This window comes from Gopherus evgoodei, unplaced genomic scaffold, assembly GCF_007399415.2.
Source record: "Gopherus evgoodei ecotype Sinaloan lineage unplaced genomic scaffold, rGopEvg1_v1.p scaffold_31_arrow_ctg1, whole genome shotgun sequence".
Taxonomy (NCBI): domain Eukaryota; kingdom Metazoa; phylum Chordata; order Testudines; family Testudinidae; genus Gopherus; species Gopherus evgoodei.
In genome coordinates this window covers 2,683,306-2,706,665 of record NW_022059983.1, presented here as the reverse complement: position 1 = coordinate 2,706,665, position 23,360 = coordinate 2,683,306, and the positions used below count along the sequence as shown (strand labels likewise).

Here is a 23,360-nt window from a genome sequence, read left to right as displayed (position 1 = left end):
CGAACTGTAGTGGGGCAGCTGCCCCACTCCCTGAGAGTGTGGGCTGCACAACGCCAGTGCGCCTGCGCAGACAGGCAGCCAAATAGAGAAGGGCTTATTGGGAGCCAATCGGGGCCCAGATTGGAGACAGCCAATCAGGGCTTTGCTCAGCCCTATAAAAAGGCTGTTCAGGGAGAGGAGAGTCAGTCTGTCCCAGGCCTTTGACAGGGGAAGGTCAGTCTCCAGAACTGGGAGACTAGCACTGTGGACAGTGCAGTGCTGGCCAGGCTCAGGAAGCAGAAGGGTGCTCTAGCCCGTAGCCTGCCAGGCTGCAGGCCCTGAAGAGAAGGGCCTAGGAGGTGCAAGGGGCCATAGGGGAAATGGCCCAGGGAGGTGGACAGACGATGGGAGAGAAGGAGGACAATAAGGCTGCTGCCAGAGGGTCCCTGGGCCGGGACCCAGAGTAGAGTGTGGGCCTGGGTCCGCCCCTTTCCCCCCTTGCAGTACACCCAGCCATCGGCAGTGGGGAGCAGCCATTACAGACACGCCAAATCCCTGACAAAAGGGATTAGACTTTGAGGGTGTGGTTGGACATGGTGGCTGAGGCATAAAAAGACTGCTGATCAAACCCTTCCCGCCCCCACCCCCAGAAGGGAGTGTAGATGGAGTAAGGGGCACTGCCGGAGGGCAGTGGTCCGGAAAAGGACGCCGCGACCTGGAGAGCGATGCAGGCTCAGACGCCATCCAAGGGTGAGACAGCAGGTGGGACACTACCAGGAGAGGGCGCTCCATTGGACTGAGCTAATTCCCAGAGACAACCAGCAGGAGGCGCTGGGTGGTGAGTCCCAACCCTGTCACACTAACTTATGAGACAAGACTCAAAGAACTTGGCTTGTTTAGCCTAACCAAAAGAAGGCTGAAGGGAGATATGATTGCTCTCTATAAATATATCAGAGGGCTAAACACCATGGAGGGAGAGGAGTTACTGTGCCAATGTTGACACAAAAACAAATGGACATCAACTGTTCATCAACAAATTTAGCCTTGAAATTAGAGGATACCCATCCCAGGAGTGAAGTTCTGGGACAGCTTTCCAAGGGGAGCAATAAGGGCAAAACACCTTACTGGCTTTCAGACTGAGCTTGATAAGTTTGTGGAGCGGATGGTGTGATGAGACTGCCCACAATGGCATGGAGCTGATCTGTGAGTGGTAGCAGCAATGTCTCCAACAGCCAGTGATGGGACATTGGATGGGGAGGGTTCTGAGTTACAACAGAGAATTCTTTCCCAGGTGTCTGGCTGGTGGGTCTCACTCACATGATCAGGATCCAGCTGATTACCATATTTGAAGTCAGGAAGAAATTTTTCCCCCAGGTCAAACTGACAGACCCTAGAGATTATTTTCCTTCCACTGCATCTTGAGCCACAGGTCACTTGCTGGTTTAAACAAGTGTAAATGGTGGATTCTCTGTAATTTGAAGTCTTTAATCAAGATTTGAGGATGGCAGTAGCTCAGCCAGAGGTTAGGGGTCAGTTGCAGGAGTGGGTGGGTGAGATTCTGTGGTCTGCAACGTGCAAGAAGTCAGACTAGATTAACATGATGGTCCCTTTGGACCTTAGAGCAGTGGTTCTCAACCCAAGGTCCATAGGTCGCTGTGGCCCATGTGACATCCTCTGGGCCATACAGGTAGTATATATGTTGTGTGGATGCAGCCTATATAAAGAAAACCTAGAAAGCTGCCTATGTGGCCCACGATAGTAAATAGGTTGAGAACCATTGGCTTAGAATCTATAATTCTATGAGTGACTTAAACTGCCACCATCTTACCTCAGCTCCCGTGTGTTATCACTGGACGTTATATACTCAAAGTGACAGGCACCTTAGCAATTCCACAGACAGACAAATACTGTGGGTACAATAGAACCCAGGCATCCTGATTTGCCAATCACTGCTCAATAATCCCAAACCACTCAATCATGCCCTCTCCCAAAACCAGGGCTAGAACTCAAGAGTGCTGAGCCCCAGGCTCCCCGGTCTAACCAGCAGACTGTAGACCTTGGCAAACAAATCTGTACTCACAGCATCTGGCCAGCTGCCTCCATTCCCCAATCCTGACCCCCTCCAGCTGGCAGGCGTCCACGTAGGCTTTCAGGGCCTCACACAGGGCCTTTCTGTAGCCCTCGTTGTGGCACAGATCGTACACGCAGTTGTCAAAGTAGACTGTAGGATTCACCTTGCTGTGGCACTGGCTGAAGGGCCCATCTGAGACCTTGGTTATCAGGCCACACAAGGCCTCCTCCTTGTACTTTTTGGTTATGCTGGGGTCACAGGGTCTGCAACCTCCAATGCAATCGTGCCAGCAAAACTGATCCTCATCTTCCACTGCCCAGCTTTTCTCCAAGGCGGTGACACTGGGAGCCAGATCCCCATCCGGGGTCCGGAAGTCATCGGAGGGGTCCCCATTATAGTTGCCGCACAGGCCACACAGGCTGTCGGAGAAGTCATTAGGGACGGTAACCCTTAGGTGGTTGTTCCAGTCATAGTACACCCTGATGCTGAAGTTGGTGCGGAGGATGAGAGAGGTGCCGCTCTGATAGAGCCGAAGGGCCCCGTTGTTCAGGGAGATGGGTAAGTGGGCCCTGGTGTTATTCAACTTCCCAGTGAGAAAGAAAGGGTAAAGGTCAGAATTGAGTGCACCGATCTTTAATTTACACACTGAGCTCTACTCTGATATACTTTTTCACTAGTATTTGCCTATTCATCAAAATCAAACGGGGTTTAGAAGATTGTTCCTTTTCCAAGGAGTTCTGATGGAAACAAGGCCGATTTCAAAACTTGTCTGTTTTTTCCTGCCACCAGCTCCTTGGCAGCCTACCGGGCAGACTGACCTGGAGTTGGGGCTCCATTCGTCTTCATAGAAAATGTGGTAATTTGTGAATTTCATTCCATATTGGAATGAAGCTAATTTTCAAAATATTGAAATCTTTCTGCCAATGGAATTAGCTTTCTCAGGCCAGCTCTATCTAATGTGATGTTTTAATCCAAATTTGGTTCAAGTCTGTGTCCAGATTCACTGGAAATTGTGATTTGGCCCCATTGCTATTCATAGGGTTTTCCCAACCAGGTCCAATATTATATCCATGATTGCGATGTAGCCTATTGTAGACAAAAGGACCAAGGAGATGAATGAGTGGGAGCTACTCTAGGGGATGGGGGCTGCGTTGGTTAGAACCATTAGGGAGCAGCTCTTGTGGGGACAATGCTGCGTGAATGAGAGTCCTTAGGAGGAGCACTTGAGGGGCAAGAGGTCTCAAGGAGATGTCTACAATGTTCCAGGGCCCCTGAGGTACGTCAGGTTGGAGCAGGCTCTGTAGGGCACAGCCCCAAACTGCCTAGATGTTCCTCAGTTTCCCCATATTTTAGAGTTCAGGCAATGTCCTCCAAGATCCAGGAGTAGGGATTCTTCTCAGGTGGGATCTCTGAGGAATCCCTGTTACATTAGAAACTGCTGAGGAATTTGTGGTAGGATGGACTCAGCGGAGCTGGGATGTGCCCACAATTGCTGGAATACTGACCCTGCTCTTGCATGATGCGCTGGGGATAGGTAATAACCAAATGCTCAGGTCTACGCTTTATCTGGCATGCAGATCCCGTGTGCTTGAGACAGAGCCGACAGCTCCCCATAGCGAGTCATGCACCCTGCAGCCTTCAGTACAGCACCCTGTAGTGCCATGCTGTGACTGAGAGACAGCACCCCCAAATGACCTCCCACATCACTCCCTGCCACACAGCACCTGCTGGATAGGCATTGGGGTCAGCACTGACTTGCCGGGACAATGTTCCCTTTTAGGTCACCCATCCCGCTCCTTGCAGCTCACCACAGTGCCTGCTGGCCATTGGGGTCAGCACTGACTCTGAGCAGAGGGTGTCCCATCTTAGGAAGCCGATCCATTCACTATCACAGTGCTGGGACTTAGGGAACAGCACTGATAGATACAGCAGCAGAGCACACCCGACTACTTCAACCAGACTCCCCACTGCAACACCTTGGATTACTTTGTCGCCTACATAACTACAGACCGCACTGGGCCTTATCTATGTTGGGCATAGCCTCGGGGCCATTAGCCAGCTGGGCATTGTCAGAGCCTATCACCATCCAGCCACTCTCCTTTGCCTGCTCTGTCCTATCCACAACATGCCCCACCCGTGGTGGGGGCTGCAGTTTCCTGCCCTCTATTTAGCAAAGCCTACAGGGTGGACATAGGAACAGAGTGGACGTGTGCGCCCAGCACTCACCCACACAAAGCCGGCTTCAGCCCTGGCTGCAGTGACAGTGACTCCATCCACCTGGACAGTCACCGATCCAATGTAGAAGACCTGTGTGTTCCCACTGTTCTCGCTCTTGACCATGACATGGAAGGAGGGCAGGCCGGCGGCATCCCTGCAGGTCTTGGCCACGGTGTAGGTGCAGTTGCCATGGAAATCGTACACCCATCCATCGAATGTGCGGTAATGAATGTATCCCCCAGCCCAGCACGTGCCCCGAGAGACTGGCACACACTTTGGCTGCTCATTTATCATCTTACAAATAGTTCCTTCCCTGCAAAGGACCACACTGCAGGATGGCTTTGGAATAACTAGGGGGAAAGACAATAGAAAGACAAGAAACAGCAGACTAATCAGTAACATCTATGTATCTTTCTATCTCTCCCCACACACACATCGTTATATCTATCACCATGTACTCCTCTATCTCTCTTCCTCTCTCCCCATACACACTTCCTTTGCATCATTCACAAACCTACTACGAGTCCCATGCTGGGGAAATCTCTGCATGTGTATGACCACAGCAAAACCGGCTCCTATGTCTCCTTCCCTGCAATGCCCAGCAGAGGTGGTACAACACCTATGGGCATGTTGTGAGCAGCATGGAGCAGGCAAAGGAGAGTGGCTGGGATGTGATGGACTTTGACAGTGCCCAGCTGACTAATGACCCCACTGCCAGTAGACTCCAATTTAGAGCAGCTCCTAGGCTACAGCCAGGGAGACAATCTAGGAATGTGATCAGATCCCTGCCCACTTGGCTCTGTTGTGCACATCAGAAGATGGACACAGCAGAGACTCTGACCCAACAAATGTTTCCATCTTTCAAGTCAAAATGCTGTAATATTATGGGTCAGGGTTCCAGACTAAATAAAAGGAGAGAGAGAGAGTGAGAAGGGTGAGGAGACATAATTGAAATGACTTTATTCACTGCTTGTGCAATAACCCTTCAGGTCAAGTTTCAATCAGTGACTGTCCTTTACCTTGGCTGATGCAGTCCATGACACCATCTCTGATCTGGCAGGTTGCGCCACTGGTGCAGTTGTGGGCTTTGCAAGTCACCCCTCGGGCAGGAACACAGGTGCAGCTTTGCTGGCACTCATTCATCAGGACCGTCTCACTGGGCTGATGGGATGTTTGGGAAGGAGGAAATAACGCAACGTAAGTGGAAATGGTTATTTGTAATAATTTCTGTCGGTGCTAAACTCAGAGCTGTGTGGTGAGGTGTGTGAAAAACTATTGTGTCATAATATTATTTCTCTAAACATTAAAGAGAGAGGCTGTCTAATGAGTTAAGAATTGGGCTGAGGGACAGGACAATGTCTAGGTTTTAACCTCCCATCTGCTACTGACTCACTGAGTGGGTCTTGAGCAAGTCACTGCCCCACTCTGTTCCTGAGTTTCCGCACAATGGACAAAAGGAATTAAATCTTCTTGCCTTTCTTGGTGCTTTGGGCATTCACTATTAAGAGCAGGGATGCCAGGCTGGATAGGCCAAAGCTCTGATCCACTATAGCAAACCCTGTTCCTGACTAGTGTAGGAATTAAGATATGTGAAAAAAAAATTAGATCAGACCTAGACTGCTTGAGGTGGTACCTTGTAGTATCTCCCCTGTCTGAAGCACCCGCAGTTCTCCAGAGTCACACAGCCCTGGCCATCGAAGAGGAAGCCCTCGTCACACTGGCAGCCTTCAGCACAGGTCTCCGGGCAGTCCATGATGTCTCCAGTGCAGGCGGTGGTGCAGAGGTCAGCGCAGAGCTCGTAGTGGCTGTTGACTGGGCAGCTCACAGCTTAAATAGAGAGAGAAATAAAAGATGGCTGGAAAGATCTCACACCATGGCCTAGAGGGACAGACATGAAGGAGAGGACAGCAGGAGAGGGAGGAGAGGAATAGGGCGCCTTTGTAAGGGAAAGGACAGTTACCTGTTCCGTAACTGGCTTTCTTCAAGATATGTTGCTCCTGTCTATTCCACAGTAGGAGCGCGTGCCCGCCATGTGCACCGGTGCTGGAAGTTTTCCCTTAGCAGTACCCGTAGTGGGGGAGCACCGCGCTGCGACCCCTAGAGTGGCGCCTCTCTAGTGCGCTATAAGGGGAGCTGCGCTCTCCCCCCACCCTCGGCTCCTTCTTGCCAGACAACGCTGGCAAAGGGGAAGGAGGGCGGGATGTGGAATAGACAGGAGCAAACGGTAACTGTCCTGTTATGGAACAGGTAACTGTCCTTTCCTCTTCGAGTGATTGCTCCTGTGTATTCCACAGTAGGGGATTCCAAGCAGTATCTGTTGGAGGTGGGTAGGAGTTCACGATGGTTCAGGACGAAGTACCGCCCTGCCGAAGCCTGCATCATTCCTAGACTGGGAGACGATCGTGTGATGCGGAGTAAACGTGTGAACTGAGGCCCACGTGGCCGCCCTGCAGATGTCCTGAATGGGGACATGGGTGGCATAGGCAGCTGATGAGGTCTGAGCCATCAAGTGAGCCTTAATGATAGGTGGCGGGGGAATCCCTGCCAGGTCATAGCACATGCGTCTGCATGAGGTAATCCAGTGGGAGAGCTGCTGGGTCGAGATAGGTTACCCTCTTGCCCCCTCGGCTGAGGCAACAAAGAGTTGAGAGGGTTTCCGGAACGGCTTAGTCCGATCCAGATAAAAAGCCAACACTCTACGCACATCTAACATGTGGAGATGGCGTTCCTCATTAGAGGAGTGGAGCTTAGGGCCGAGCATGGGAAGAAAGATACTCTGCTCCATATGGAAGGCGGAAATCACCTTCGGGAGGAACACCAGGTGTGAGCGCAGCTGGACCTTGTCCCTATGGAAAACCGTTAAGGGGGGTTCCAAGGTTAGGGCCCTGAGCTCCAAGACACGTCAGGTAGATGTGATCGCCACAAGGAAGGCCACCTTCCACGAGAGGTGCGACCAAGAACATGTGGCTAGCAGCTTGAAGGGGGGCCCCGTGAGATGTGATAAGACCAGGTTGAGGTCCCATTGTGGCACCAGGGGTCTAGCATACGGGAACGAATGGACTAGGCCCTTCAGGAATCGGGAGGTCATAGCATGGGAGAAGACCGAGTGCCCTTGCACCAGTGGGTGAAAAGCCGATATGGCTGTGAGGTGTACCCCGACCGAGGCTGGTGCCAGACCCTGAGTCCTAAGGGACAAATGTAGTCCAGGATGAACTGGAAACTCCCCACTCGCTCGCCCACCTGGCAAATCTGAACCACTTTGCCACATATGCCTGGCACGTGGACGGCTTCCTGCTTTCCAGGAGCCTTACCTGCTCCGAGCACCTGTTCTCCTCCTCGTTTAGCCATGGAGCAGCCATGCTGTCAGGTGGAGCGCAGCCAGGTTGGGATGGAGGAGGCATCCCCCTTCCTGGGAGAGGAGGTCTGGGCGGAGCACTTGCGCCCTCAAGGAGGCTACCAAGAGGCGTAAGAGGGGCCCGTACCAATGCTGGCGGGGCCATGCTGGGGCTATGAGAATGACCCTTGCCTTGTCCACTTTCACTTTCTCCAGGATCTTGGGGATGAGGGGAAGTGAGGGGAAGGCATATAGGAGCTGGCCCGACCAGCTCATGAGGAACACGTCTGAGATTGCGTCCTTCCCCACTCCGCTCCTGGAGCAGAACCGTGGGCAGCAGCGGGTCTGGCAGGTTGCGAACAGGTCAACCCAGGGAACTCGGCACTCTAGGAAGACCCGGTGGGTGACCTCCGAGTGAAGCGACCGCTCATACTGGGAGGAGAAGACCCTGCTGAGGCAGTCCACTTGCGTATTGCGAATGCCCTGAAGGTGAGCCACTCGCAGGGAGATATCATAGGTTATACAGAACTCCCATAAGGTCAGGGGTTCCCGGCAGGGGGCTAGAGAACAAGTCCCACCTTGCTTGTTGGTATAGTACATGGCGGCGGCGTGGTCCGTGAGTACTCTGAACACCCTGCCATGAGGTGCATGAGAAATGCCGTACACGCCAGACGTATTGCCCTGAGTTCCCTGACATTTATGCCCAGGGACAAGTCCAAGATCGACCACATCCCCTGGGTCCGCACATTTCCCATGTGGGCTCCCCAGCCTAGGTTCGAAGCATCGGACATCAGGTCTATGGATGGGCTGGCCTCCCTGAAGGGAACCCCTTATAGCATGTTGCTCGAAAGGGATCACCATTGAAGGGAAGCCAGCACCGGGGACGGGATTGTGAGGACCTTGTCCAGGCCGTCCCGGGCTCGGGAGAATTGGAAGGCTATCGAGAGTTGGAGGGGCCTCATCCGGAGTCTGGCATGGCGGACCATGTACGTGCAGGCCGCCATGTGACCTAGAAGCTGGAGGCACGTCCTGGCCGTGGTCACCGGGAACGTGGAGACCGAGATGATGAGAGCCTTTAGGGTCTCGAACCTGTCCAGGGGAAGAGAGGCCATAGCCTTGGAGGAGTCTAGAAGAGTCCCAATGAACTCTATGTGCTGGACCAGCACTAGGGTAGATTTGGTCTCGTTCATGACCAGGCCTAGGTTTTTGCAGGTGGCCAGGAGTAGTCGCACGTGGAACTCCACCTCTGGATGAGACTCACCCTTGAGGAGCCAGTCGTCCAGGTAAGGAAAGATTTGTACCCCTTGTTTCCTGAGGTAGGCCGCCACCACTGCCATGCACTTCATGAACACCTTGGGGGCTGTGGACAGGCCAAAGGGGAGGACCGCAAATTGGAAGTGCCCTGTCCCCACCACGAATCTGAGGAAGCGTCTGTGCCCCTTGAAAATGTGGACGTAGAAATAAGCGTCCTGGAGGTCCAGGGCAGCGTACCAGTCCCCCGGGTCTAGAGAGGGGATGATAGAAGCCAGGGACACCATGCGGAACTTGGAACGGGTTAGGAACCTATTCAGGTCGTGTAGGTCCAGGAAGGGTCTGAGACCCCCTTTCACCTTGGGAATGAGGACATAACGGGAGTAAAAACCCTTGCCCTGGAACTGTGTCGGGACACATTCCACCACCCCAAGGTTGAGTAGCTGATCCACCTCCTGGTCCAGGAGGCAGGCGTGCTCGAAATCCCCCAGGCCCATGATGGTGGGCAGGTGGAATGGCGGGGGAGAAGGAACTGCAAGTCGTATTCCCCTAGAAATGGTACTGAGGACCCATTGGTCCGACATTATGCAGGACCAGGCCCTGAGGAAGACAGACAATCGGTTGCAGAACACAAACTTTATTGGTCGGGGGGTCTCCATGGCAACAGGCCCGGTGCCCCTTGTGGATAGTCAAAACCACCGCTTTCCCTGCCTCCTGCCCTTCAGGGGACCAGGCTGGTGGGTAGAGCGGGACTGCCTCTGAGACCAGCGTTTCTGGTGTCTAGGCCTTTTATATGGGGGCTCGTATCTGCTCCTAGCAAGTTGAGCTGCTGGGATTGATTTGGCCTTGTCCTTCACCGGAGGGACACAGAGGCCCAAGGTCTGCAGGGTGGTGTGGGAGTCTTTCATCCCATGCAGCCTGATGTCCATCTGGTCCGCAAAGAGCGCCTTGCCATCGAAGGGGAGGTCCTGCATCAGAGATTGGGCATCCATTGACAGACGCGATAACAAGAGCCATGACGCCTGGCGCATGGAGATTGCGGAAGCCATGGAGCGAGCCGCCGTATCAGCCGCATCCACCGCTGCCTGCAGGGCCACTTTAGCCACCGCCGACCCCTCTTCCACCAGAGCCTTGAAGTCCTTCCTATCCTTGTCTGGGAGAAGCGGCTCAAACTTGGGCAAGGACTCTCACAAGTTAAAGCCATATCTGCCGAGTATGGCCTCCTGGTTGGCTACCCTCAGCTGAAAACTAGCTGATGAATAAATCTTTCTGCCAAAGGAGTAGAGTCTCCTGATGTCCTTATTCTTAGGGGTGGGCGCAGGTTGGCCTTGGCGCTCCCTGTGATTCACCAATTCCACCACAAGTGAGCTAGGTGCTGGGTGGGAATAAAGGTACTCGTGACCTTTCGCCAGCACAAAGTACTTTCTCTCAGCCTTCCTGGAGATTGGGGCCAAGGAGGCGGGAGTTTACCACATGGCACTGGTGATTCTGGCAACATCTTGGTGTAGTGGCCGGGCCACACGGCCCAGTGCCAAGGAAAACATTGAAGAGGGAGTCTGATGGTCCCTCCATCTCCTTGGCTTGTAGCTGAAGGCTGGATGCCACCTGCTTCAGCAAGTCCTGATGCGCCTTGAAGTCCTCCTGTGAGACCAAGGGCGGAGGTGCCACAATTGTATTGTCCGGTGCCGGAGATGTAGCACATGCGAAGTTGGGCACCATAGTCGGTGTGGGGCATTGAGACCCAGATCGGAGTCCGGACGCAGGTCCGCCAAGTCCTGGGCCATCGACTTGTCCTGTAGGCGGCCCAACGAGGCCGATGGAGCCTGGGACACTCCGGCGACCAAACGAGCCCCAGGCTGGGCCGGTACCTGCTGCCATGGTGCCCACTGGCACCATTGTCCCTGCCACAGGGCACTGTAGCCTTGGCCTTGCTGGGTACCTGGTGACACAACGAGTCCCAGCGGGGCAGCGCGGCCCAAGGATGGGAAGGGGGGGACCGAAGTCGAGGTGGCCGAGGAGCGTTCAGTGCCACGGGAGCGATGGGAACGGTGCCTGAGGCGGCCTCTCCCTCACGATCTGGATCTTGAAGGCAAGGAACGGTACCCTCTCGACGAGCTGCTTCAGTAGCCGTAACGACAGTACAAAGCTCAGTGCTTTGACACCAAGGTACCACGTGGAGAACCTCTGGTGCAGCGTCTGGTCGAGCAGGAGCTGGAGCACGAATGACGACACCTATCGCGTCGAGATCTGATCTGGTATTCACGCCAGGCCAGGGAGTGTTCCTGGTGCTTCTTCCGGTGCCTGTGCTCGCTGGTGGGAGGGGTAGGAGGGGCCCGCGGTTCCCGTCTCGGCAGCAGGTCATAGGGTCTGGGAGGCGTCGACAGTGGCCAGGAGTCACTTGAAGAGCGGCCGCTGCGCGTCGAGCGGTGCGGAGAGCGATCTTCGGAGAAAGAGCCACTGCTCACCGAAGAGGCCGGGCAGTCCCCTAACGGGGGCTTACCCCGAGACCTGGGGGTCATACTTGGCTACGAGCTCGGCACAGGCAAAGACACAATGTCCTTTGCCGCCTGCACTGCCTCTGGCGTTGACAGCATCCGTACTGGGAATGTCTGGGTTGACTGCACTGGGCTGCTCCGCTTCACGCGAGTCGGAGGTATTAAACCTGAGGGGACTGAGGGCTGCCCAACGCGGGACCAGCCTCTTCCCTTGTCCTTATCGCGAAGTCATTGCGAGGCCAAGCTCTTCCCCTGCTTTTTGGCGGGAGAGCAGCATCTGCTGGTCAAAGGGGCCTTGCTACATACCAAGGACGCAGCTGCCAGTGCCGAATCCGAGCTGTGCACTGGGGTTGGAGCCAACGCCAACTCCATTAGGAGAGCTCTAAGTCTGAAGTCCCTCTCCTTTTTAGTCCTTGGTTTGAACGACCTACAGATTTTGCAATGGTCGCTAATACGAGTCACACCCAGGCAGCGAAGACACTTAGTGTGGGGGTCACTCCTGGGCATAGAGCGGCGACAGGAGTCGCACGACTTGAAGCCTGGAGCGCGGGGCATGCCCCGAGTCCAAGCTAATACTGAAAAAACAATCCGATGAACAGTACCGCTAGAGAAGAGACGGCTGCAGCAAAGCTGGAGAGCAAGTTCCGACTACCTTCACTGGCAGCAAGAGGGAGCCGAGGGTGGGGGGAGAGCGCAGCTCCCCTTATAGGGCACTAGAGAGGCACCACTCTAGGGTCGCAGCGGTGCTCCCCCACTACGGGTACTGCTAAGGGAAAAACTTCCAGCACTGGTGCACGTGGCGAGCACGCACACCTATTGTGGAATACACAGGAGCAATCACTTGAAGAACATGAGATTGTTGGCTCCCATCCAGAAGAGTTCTAGAAGAAGCCCAGAGGCCTGGAACAACATACCCAGTAACACTGACCCCTTCCCTTCCCCAAACCTCCAACACTATCAGCACACTTACGGCAGAAGGAGGCGCTCCTCCAGGGCTGGATGAAGACCTTAGCCTCTTGGCAGGCCGTCACGTAGCTGTGGATGCTATGGCAAAGAACCTGTGCGTCCCCATTGCCCAGGCACAGATCATACAGGCAATTGCTCTGATACACGCTGGGGCTGATCGTGCCATGGCAGGCCGCAAAGGGACTGTCGGGGTCTGTGAGTAGCCCACAGTAGTTGCGCCCTTTGAAGACCTCCTTCTTCTTCTCTTCGCAAACTGGACACCTGTTTCCAGCACATCTGTCTGTACAGGATGCTCCTGGGATCTGGACTTCCCAAGCAGAGCCAAATGCTGCCACATCAGGGGCTGTCCTGCCACTGGGAAGCAGGAACTCCTCGTCCTGCTGTCCATTGTAGTTCCCACACAGGCCACACGTCTGGCCATGGTAGCTTCCTGGGATGGTGATTCTGGCCTGGTAAACCAGGTCGTAGCTCACAGTGAGGCCAAAGTCGGTTTGCACCAGGACATTAGTGCCATGCTGATATGCTCGGAGCTGCCCATTGACCATTATCACGGGGAGATTGTGGGATACCCCGTCCACCTGGAAAAGACAGCACATTCCCCTGTGAGCAGGTAGAATGGACAGTGCATGTGAGGGTAGGGGCTATGGACAAGTTTTGAGATTCAGCTCTCACTGACACCATGGGTTAAATCCAGAATGACTCATGACTCCCGATTTCACTTTGCAATGATTTGTCCTCATGTTCCAAGCTCTTGACATTGTCACCCAGACCTGCATTTCTGATCTCATCTCTCAGGCACCTCCCTCCCTCCTCATCCTCTCTCTTTACCTTCCCAACTCCTCAACCCATGTTTGGCCTGCTCCTTCTCATGCCAGCTCCTGGACTGAGAACAGTCTCCTACTTCTCCATCTCCCCCTGCCTCCCCCGCACCTAAAAACCCACTTCCCTGGTGATGCCTCCTTCCTTCACCCCTTCCCTCCCTCTCCTATCTCAAACAATTTCCTATGTGTTGTGTTCAGTTTGTCCCAAATTAGACTGCAGGCTTCACAGGACAGTATGCCATGGGACAAATTCTTCAACACAGAGACCAATGGAGATAACATCGGGAGGAATTTTACCTCATGTTTGCAAAATGTGAGGTATGCGGAGGGGGTTCACCAAATAATTAATACTTATAAATAGAGATATAATCAACAAGATAAGCATGCTGGAGGATGTTCATCTCACCCAAGAAAAGCTTTGACATAGCAGCATCCATGAGTAGCACTTCCTACCACCTCTAGCTGGGTAGGAGACAGCATCCCATTCTGACAGAAGATGACCTGATTTCAACCATTCACGGCTTTGTCACTTCCCCACTGGACTATATAGCAAGGTGGTTCTCCCAGGCATGAAGCATTCAGCACATAGGAGTATTCAAGTGCTACACAACTCTGCAGCATACCATCTCAGCAACACTGGCTGCTGTACATATCAGACCTGTCCTCCACTCCCTACCCTGGTTTCCCATAGAACAAGGAATCCAGTTCAAGTCCTCAGTCCTTATCCCAAGGTACTCAATGGCCTGGCCCCAGGCTATCTAAAACAGGAATTAAACCTCCAGGTTGAAGACTGTGGTGGACAACTTATTTCCATTGGCACAATGGAAATCACATCAATAAGGATAAACTTTGTCTCTGCCAGAGACAAAGCATTATTAGGAGTTGGTCCAAGTCTGGAGAATGAACCGTCTCAGGAAGTAAGGACCCTCACAAACCTGCCCACCCTCTTTTCCAAGTGCAAGGTGCGTTCTTAGACCACCTTTCTCCAACATATATATGGCAACAAATGTATACATTTATCATTATAAAAAAATCCAAAACAAAACACCCCACTGCACACACATCTTTCCTGGGGAGAGGAGGAGAGAACAAACATGTGGCAGATGTTAGTCACGTTGCTTAATGTATTTCTGGGAGGGGCTCAAATACCACGTGGATGAGCCTGGTATATGAACCTTGTAGCAGGGTGGCCTGCCCCTCAGTGGCTCGTGGCCAATCCTTATTACTAAGTAGGCACATCTGAGCAGGAATCGTATGTGTCCCCTGTAAGAGAAGCAGGAAGAAGCCAAGCTCCTGGTCCAGCAGAGAGAGTTCTCAAGGAGAAAGAGGGGAATAGAGAGGCAGCTGGCAGTAAGTAGGCTCCTGCAGAGAAACCTGAATGTAGGGGAGTGAGATGGCAGTCAGGCAATGCCTGGGAATGACCAGATAAGGCAGTGAATGGCTGTATGTAAAAACTCCTATTTGAATGAGACCCTTAGGAGGGCTGTTGCTATTAGATTTGTAAAAACCTTGTATGAGTTGTTGAGAAGTCCAAGAGGGGAAGCCGAGGCAGGCCACATGCAGAAACCTCTGGCCATAAAGGGACAGTCAGAATGATCTAAATGAGGATCTGGAGAAGGACTTACCATGATGATCCCCTGTTTGCTCTGCAGCAGGGTGAGTGTGATCCCATACACCTGGATGGAGACCAGCTTGGCCATGAAGATATTCCTACTGCCCGAGGATTCTTTCTCTATGCTGATAGTGAATGGTGTAAGATGATTGGCATCAGTGCAGGTCTTGGCCAGGATGTAGGTGCAGGTGCCTTGGAAGTCAAAGGGGACCCCGTCGAAAGAGAGGTAGTGGGGATGGCCAGAGGCAGAACAGGTCGCAGATCCAAATGGGTGGCATTTCTGGATGCCGTCCACCACCCCGCATTCCTCACCACTGCCACAGGAGAATGCCTTACATACAACTTCCCCACCTGCCTGACACACACACTGCTCCTTGCATGAACCGCTCGGGTGGAAGGTCTCCCAGGGCTGGTAGTAAAGTCCTCTGTGGAGGCATCCGCACTGGGAAATGGGGACACAGTGGTCGCCGCTGAGAACAAAACCCTCATTACACACGCAGCCTTCCTTACATTGGGTCATGCATTGCACCGGGGCATAGAGGTTGCTGCATGTCAGATCGCAGCTGCTGCTACAGAATTCGTAGTGACTGTTCAGGGGACAGGACGGAGCTGTAATTAGAACAAAGAGTTAGTTCACATAGTGTGTTAGCAATGTGCACAATGAACCATCACAAAACATGCAATTTCATTTAAGCTCCTAATTTTCTATTACATTGGTTTGGTTAATTAATAACAGGCACCATGTGCAATCCAATTCCAAGTCTGGTTAAGTGGTTGCTCCAAAGAAACTAGGCAATGAGATACAGGTAATCTCTTTCCTAAGCCTAGGCTTCCAATTTGGACCAAAGTCAAGGTGTAGGGAGTGGAGGTCCCATGGACCTGGGAGAGTTTGGCAGAGCTTTTCACCATTAGCTTATTGTTTTGAATATGGATCAGTAGTGTCTAAAATTCATTCCTAGATGACAGTTTATGGGAGATGAGTTGGTGGATTCCCAGACTGGTTCCTAGTGGACCCGACATCTCAATTAGTGAGTCACCACCATGTCTCAGCTCTAATTATGTCCTAGTCTCAGCACATAAGCCAAGGGCTATGAAGGACACCACTACATCTTTAATGGGATTCTGCCTGTTCCTAGAGAAGGGCAACAAAGGTGTGACAAGATTATGGCAATCAACAGATGGCTCAGGCATTGGTGCTATAAGGAGGGCTTTGGGATGTATGGCCACTGGGAAGCATTCCTGGACAGAGGACTGTTCTCTTGGGATGGACTTCACTGGAGTAAGGAGGGAAATAGACTTCTAGGATGGAGGCTGACACAACTGATTAAGAGAGCTTTAAGCTAGGAATTTGGGGGAGATGGTTGGGAGATGTCCAGGTAGTTTCCACGCTGAAATTTAACACTGGGAGGGAAGAAAACAAAGGAAGAAAGAATACAGCATAGGTAGGAGAATGGACATAAGGAGGAAGGGTAGTGTAGACACCAGTCTAATAGGTGATACTGGTGGTAGAATGTCTGTGCCTAATCGGGTAAAGAATGTCACTGAAGTCAAACAGCAAAAATTAAGATGTTTGTACGCTAATGTGAGAAGCCTAGGTAACAAAATGGAGGAACTACAGCTACTGGTGCAGGAAGTGAAACCAGATATTATAGGGATAACAGAAACATGGTGGAATGGTAGTCATGACTGGAGTACAGGTATTGAAGGTTATGTGCTGTTTAGGAAAGACAGAAATAAAGGCAAAGGTGGTGGAGTAGCATTGTATATCAATGATGAGGTAAACTGTAAAGAAAGAAGAAGTGATGGAATGGATAAGAGAGTCTGTCTGGGCAAAAATCACATTGGGAAAGAAAGCTACTACAGCCTCCTCTGGGATAGTGCTTTAATAAACACCAATGGGAAATAACACTAATGGGAATTGTGTGATCATGGGAGACTTTAACTTCCCAGATATAGACTGGAGGACAAGTGCTAGTAACAATAATAGGGCTCAGATTTTTCTGGATGTGATAGCTGATGGATTCCTTCACCAAGTAGTTGAAGAACCAACAAGAGGGGATGCCATTTTAGATTTGGTTTTGGTGAGTAGTGAGGACCTCATAGAAGAAATGGTTGTAGAGGACAACCTTGGTTCGAGTGATCATGAGCTAATTCAGTTCAAACTAGATGGAAGGATAAACAAAAATAGATCTGGGACTAGGGTTTTTATTTCAAAAGGGCAAACTTTAAAGAATTAAGGAAATTAGTTAGGGAAGTGAATTGGACTGAAGAACTTGTGGATCTAAAGGCGGAGGAGGCCTGGAATTACTTTAAGTCGAAGCTGCAGAAACTATCAGAAGCCTGCATCCCAAGAAAGGGGAATAAACTCATAGGCAGGAGTTGTAGACCAAGCTGGATGAGTAAGCATCTCAGAGAGGTGATTAAGAAAAAGCAGAAAGCCTACAAGGAGTGGAAGATGGGAGGGATTAGCAAGGAAAGCTACTTTATTGAGGTCAGAACATATAGGGATAAAGTGAGAAAGGCCAAAAGCCATGTAGAGTTGGACCTTGCAAAGGGAATTAAAACCAATAATAAAAGGTTCTGTAGCCATATAAATAAGAAGAAAACAAAGAAAGAAGAAGGACAACAAGGACAAGTGCCGAGTCCTGCACTTAGGACGGAAGAATCCCATGCACTGCTACAGACTAGGGACCGAATGGCTAGGCAGCAGTTCTGCAGAAAAGGATCTAGGGGTTACAGTGGACGAGAAGCTGGGTATGAGTCAGCAGTATGCTCTTGTTGCCAAAAAGGCTAATGGCCTTTTGGGCTGTATAAGTAGGTGCATTGCCAGCAGATCGAGGGACATGATCATTCCCTTCTGTTCAACATTGGTGAGGCCTCAACTGGAGTTGTGTGTCCAGTTTTGGGCCCCACGCTACAAGAAGGATGTGGAAAAATTGGAAGCAGTCCAGCAGAGGTCAACAAAAATGATTAGGGGTCTGGAGCACATAACTTATGAGGAGAGACTGAGGGAACTGGGATTGTTTAGTCTGCAGAAGAGAAGAAGGGGTGGGGAGGATTTGATAGCTGCTTTCAACTTCCTGAAAGGGGGTTCCAAAGAGGATGGATCTAGACTGTTCTCAGTGGTAGCAGGTGACAGAACAAGGAGTAATGGTCTCAAGTTGCAGTGGGGGAGGTTTAGGCTGGATATTAGGAAAAACTTTTTCACTAGGAGGGTGGTGAAGCACTGGAATGGGTTCCCTAGGGAGGTGGTGGAATCTCCTTCCTTAGAGGCTTTTAAGGTCAGGCTTGACAAAGCCCTGGCTGGGATGATATAGTTGGGGCTTGGTCCTGCTTTGAGCAGGGGGTTGGACTAGATGACCTCCTGAGGTCCCTTCCAACCCTGATATTCTATGATTCTATGCAGTGGGATCGTTAAACACTGAGGATGGAGTGGAGGTTAAGGATTATCTAGGCATGTCCCAATATCTAAACAAATACTTTGCCTCAGTCTTTAATGAGGCTAACGAGGAGCTTAGGGATAATGGTAGGATGACAAATTGGAATGAGGATATGGAGGTAGATATTACCACATCCAAGGTAGAAGCCAAACTCAAACAGCTTAATGGGACAAAATCAGAGGGCCCAGATAATCTTCATCCAAGAATATTAAAGGAACTGGCACATGAAATTGCAAGCCTATTAGCAAGAATTTTTAATAAATCAGTAAACTCAAGGGTTGTACCGTATGACTGGAGAATTGCTAACATAGTTCCTATTTTTAAGAAAGGGAAAAAATGTGATCTGGGTAACTACAGGCCTGTTAGTTTGACATCTGGAGTATGCAAGGTCTTGGAAAAATTTTTGAAGGAGAAAGTAGTGAAGGACATTGTGGTCAATGGTAACTGGAACAAAATACAACATGGTTTTACAAAAGGTAGATCATGCCAAACAAATCTGATCTCCTTCTTTGAGAAGGTAACATTTTTTAGACAAAGGAAATGCAGTGGATCTAATTTACCTTGATTTCAGTAAGGCATTTGATACAGTTCCACATGTGGAATTATTAGTTAAATTGGAAAAGATGGGGAATAAGTATGAAAATTGAAAGGTGGATAAGGAACTGGTTAAAGGGGAGACTACAATGGGTCATACTGAAAGGTGAACTGTCAGGCTGGAAGGAGGTTACTAGTGGAGTTCCTCAGGGATTGGTTTGGGGACCAATCTTATTTAACCTTTTTATTACTGACCTTGGCACAAAAAGTGGGAATGAGCTAATAAAGTGTATGGATGACACAAAGCTGGGAGGTATTGCTAGCACAAAGAAGGACCGGGATATCATACAGGAAGATCTGGATGATCTTGTAAACTGGAGTAATAGTAATAGGAAGAAATTTAATAGTGAAAAGTGCAAGGTCATGCATTTAGGGATTAATAACAAGAATCTTAGTTATACAAGGCACTGGTGAGACCTCATCTGGAATATTGTGTGCAGTTCTGATATCCCATGTTTAAGAAGGATGAATTCAAACTGGAACAGGTACAGAGAAGGGCTACTAGGATGATCCAAGGAATGGAAAACCTGTCTTATGAAAGGAGACTCAAAGAGCTTGGCTTGTTTAGCCTAACCAAAAGAAGGCTGAGGGGGGATATGATTGCTCTTTATAAATATATCAGAAGGATAAATATTAGGGAGGGAGAGGAATTATTTAAGCTTAGTACCAATGTCGACACAAGAACAAATGGATATAAACAGTACACTAGGAAGTTTAGACTTAAAATTAGATGAACGTTTCTAACCATTAGGGGAGTGAAGTTCTGGAACAGCCTTCCAAGGGAAGTAGTGGGGGCAAAAGACATATCTGGCTTTAAGACTAAGCTTGATAAGTTTATGGAGGGGATGGTATGATGGGATAGCCTAATTTTGGCAATTAATTCATCTTTGATTATTAGCAGGTAAATATGCCTAGTTGTCTGTGATGGGATGTTAGATGGGGTGAGATCTGAGTTACTACAGAGAATTCTTTCCTGGTTGCTGGCTGGTAAGTCCACATGCTCAGGGTTTAACTGATTGCCATATTTGGGGTCAGGAAGGAATTTTCCTCCAGGGAAGATTGGTAGAGGCCTGGGCGGTTTTCGCATTCCTCTGCAGCATGGGGCACAGGTCACTTGCTCTACACCTTGAGGTCTTTAAACCATGATTTGGGGACTTCAGTAACTCAGACATAGGTTAGGGGTTTGTTCCAGGAGTGGGTAGGTGAGATTCTGTGGCCTGCATTATGCAGGAGGTCAGACTAGATGATCATAATTGTCCCTTCTGACCTTAAAGTCTATGAGGCTATCTCTAGACAGTGCCTCTCTGGCCTGGGGTGCAGCACATTGATAGGGCACCATGAGGGGGGCAGCTTCTATGGCCACTGCCTGTGCTGTACCCATACTTTGGGCTCCTCTGAAAATTAAGAAATGTTCTACATCACTTGATGAGCTCAGCATTTACACCAACATCTACCAGACAGCTTGGAACAGTGATCCCCAAGGGGCAGGCAGCGGTAAACATGGGGGGACTCACAGCAGAATTTCGTAGTCCTCCAGGGATGCACCATAGCTCCAGCTTCCTGACATGCCTCAGCATATCCAGCAACGGCCTGGCACACGTTACTCTCCCGCTCACTGAGGGCGCAATAGCCATACACGCAGTCTACGAAGTATCCATGGGGGTCCACTTTGCTGTGACATCCTCTGAAAGGGCCACTCTTGTGGAGGATGAGCCCACACTGCCCTCTGCTACCTCGTTGTTCTTTTTCAATAGCCTCTACACTTGCGCATGGTGGTATCTTTACTGCAGAGCATCCCGGGAGGTCGCCCACCTTCCAGCTCTGGCCAAAGCTGATGGGGTTTGGTGCCAGGGTGCCATCCCTCATGAGCATGTCATCCTCACTGTCACTGTTAAAATTGCCACACAGACCACATACGGCTCCCGCATAGGTAACTGGCAGAGTCACCGTGGTGCGTCCTGACCACCCGGCAAAGGTAACGGTGAGGCCAAAGTCTGCCTGGATCACTGTGGTCCAGCCATTTCTGTACACAGTGATTTTCTTATCAATGAGGTTGAAGGGAAGATTCATCAGGAAACTGTTCACCTGTTAAAGCAAGACACATGGGATACGAAACATTGCTCGCCTGTGGTGGAACCTCTCACCCCAGCACTGAGCTCTGGCTCATGTTTACAATAATAAACCACCTCTGTTCAAATCATCATCAAATCCCGGGTCTAACCAGACTTGAATTTCCCCTGGCATTAGCTTTTGCAGGTCCCTCTTCTCTGTCCCCCAGCTCCCCAGGTTCCCACCTCTGCTGGATGCTACTGACACTGTGAGGGATGCTCACCCCACACCTGCCCCTGAAAGGGTTAAGGTGGCTAGATGGGCCAATTAACCACCTAAGATGCACCTGGAGGAGGAGCCAGGGAGCAATGAGAACTAATTAAAGGATGAAACTCACCTGAACAGGAACAGGTGGGGCTGATATAAAGCAAGGCAGCTGAGGGCAGAAGAGGGATGCAGGGGGAGGTCTGCAGTCACTCTCTGAGGCTAGGAAAAGTGAGAGCTTGGCCAAGAGGGAAGGGTGTACCCGGAGAAGGGTAGAGAAGGAGACTGATAGAGGCAACGTAGGAAGCAAGCTAAGGAAACAGAAACAAGGCATAGGACAGGATAGACCTTAGCTGCTGTTTTTAGGGTCCCTGGGCTGGAACACAAAGATGAGGGTGAGCCCCTGTTCCCCTACCAGCCACTCGGGATGTGGTACCATTGAGGGGCAGTGAATTGGAAGACTGCCTGGGACAGTTGGTAACACTTGGTACACAAACCTCCCAGAAAGGAGAAACTACAGTGAGGTAGCCAGGGGGCCAAGCCACAAGGAGGGAGCCATCTAGTTCAGGTAGAGAGAGAGTTTCATAGAGTGAGCACTCGCAGGATGGGGCTTCAGAAAGGCAGAGCTGATTCCAAGCTGCGGCCACAAGGAGGTGCTTCATTGGGGATGAGAGCACACTGTGAAAGTGTGGACACTTGTGGATGGGAGGGAAGAGGTAGATGCGGTATATCTTGACTTTAGTAAGGCTTTTGATACTGTCTCACATGACTTTCTCAAACAAACTAGGAAAATACTACCTAGATGGAGCTACTATAAGGTGGGTATGTAACTGGTTGGAAAACTGTTCCCAGAGAATAGTTATCAGTGGATCACAGTCAACCTGGAAGGGCATATCAAGGGGGATCCTGCAAGGATCAGTTTGGGGTCTGGTTCTATTCAATATTTTCATCAGTGATTTAGATAATGGCATAGAGAGTACACTTATAAAGTTTGCAGACGATACCAAGTTGGGAGAGATAGAAAGTGCTAAAAGAGGATTCTGATGAATTATTTTTGACAAATAGATTCCTTACTAGGCATATTCATACAGAACTTTGTGTAATTCATTTAAATTACAATACAGAACAGTATTTTCTGCACGTGTCAAAAGCAGTGCAAAGACTTGGGGTGTCAGGAGTAACGAACTGAGGACCTCAGGGAGTGAGAAGGAGCCTAGGAGTGACCCTAGAGGGTGTTGGGTGTGGATGGGAGGTTTTTCTTTGTGGGGCATGGGATTGTTAGGGTGTTGGGAAGCCTCCCCCATGAAGACCCTGGATGACCCCAAGCCGTTCCCATTCAGACAGGCATGTCTGCCTCTGTCCCCACAGCCCTCATCCACACGGGTCTCGGCAGCCCCCTTCCCCCATCCCCAGGCTCAACACTGTCATCCAATAGCTCCTGAGCCCATGCTCCAGTCTGTCGCCCCCCCAGGTCATTCTGAACCCCAGTCTGTGACCCTCAGCAGCCCTGTGTGCCCCACTCTGTCCTAAACTGCCTCCACGGGCAAGGTGCTGCTCATGGGGAATTCTGCATCACTGGGCACAGAATTTAGTATTTTCCCGCATAAAATACGTTTTGCCAAAAAAGTGCTGCAATTTTGCCTTTTGCACACCAGAGGGCGCTGTGGCACTAGACCAGCGGGCATAAAGCAGCTGGCTGTTCTGGCGCCACAGCGGCCTCTGGTGGGAAAAAGGCAGAACTGCAGCACTTCTTAGGCAAAATGTTTTTGATGTGAGTAAATACACAATTATGCGAGAATTTCCCCAGGAGTAAGTGTAACAAATGCAAAGTGCTCCACTTAGGAAAGAACAATCAGTTGCACACATACAAATGGGAAATGACTGCCTAGGAAGGAGTACTGTAGAAAGGGATTTGGGGGTCAAACAGGATCACAAGCTAAATATTACTGAACAGTGTAACACTGTTGCAAAAAAAGCAAACATCATCCTAGGATATATTAGCAGGAGTGTTGTAAGCAATGCACAAAAAGTGATTCTTCTGGTCTACTGTGCACTGATTAGGACTCGGAGTATTGTGTCCGTTCTCAGTGCCACATTTCACGAAAGATGTAGACAAATTGGAGAAAGTTCAGAGAAGAGCAACAAACATGATTAAAGGTCTAGAAAACATGACCTATGAGGAAAGATTTGAAAAAAATGGGTATGTTTAGTCTGGAGAAGAGAAGACTGAGTGGGGACATGATGGCAATTTTCAAGTATTTAAAAGG

General features: G+C 50.6%; 1 protein-coding gene across 1 annotated transcript in view; it reads right to left on the bottom strand.

Annotated features, from left to right (window-relative positions):
* LOC115640391 (IgGFc-binding protein-like) overlaps nt 1-23,360 on the bottom strand; it is a 129,485-nt gene that overhangs the window by 62,106 nt on the left and 44,019 nt on the right. The window contains exons 21-27 of the mRNA XM_030543133.1: nt 20,295-20,865; nt 14,760-15,355; nt 12,318-12,891; nt 5,901-6,094; nt 5,287-5,428; nt 4,277-4,617; nt 2,060-2,633 (exon numbers count right to left, since the gene is read on the bottom strand). Of these exons, the coding sequence (XP_030398993.1) occupies nt 2,060-2,633; nt 4,277-4,617; nt 5,287-5,428; nt 5,901-6,094; nt 12,318-12,891; nt 14,760-15,355; nt 20,295-20,865 (2,992 nt within the window). The remainder of the gene's footprint in view (nt 1-2,059; nt 2,634-4,276; nt 4,618-5,286; nt 5,429-5,900; nt 6,095-12,317; nt 12,892-14,759; nt 15,356-20,294; nt 20,866-23,360) is intronic.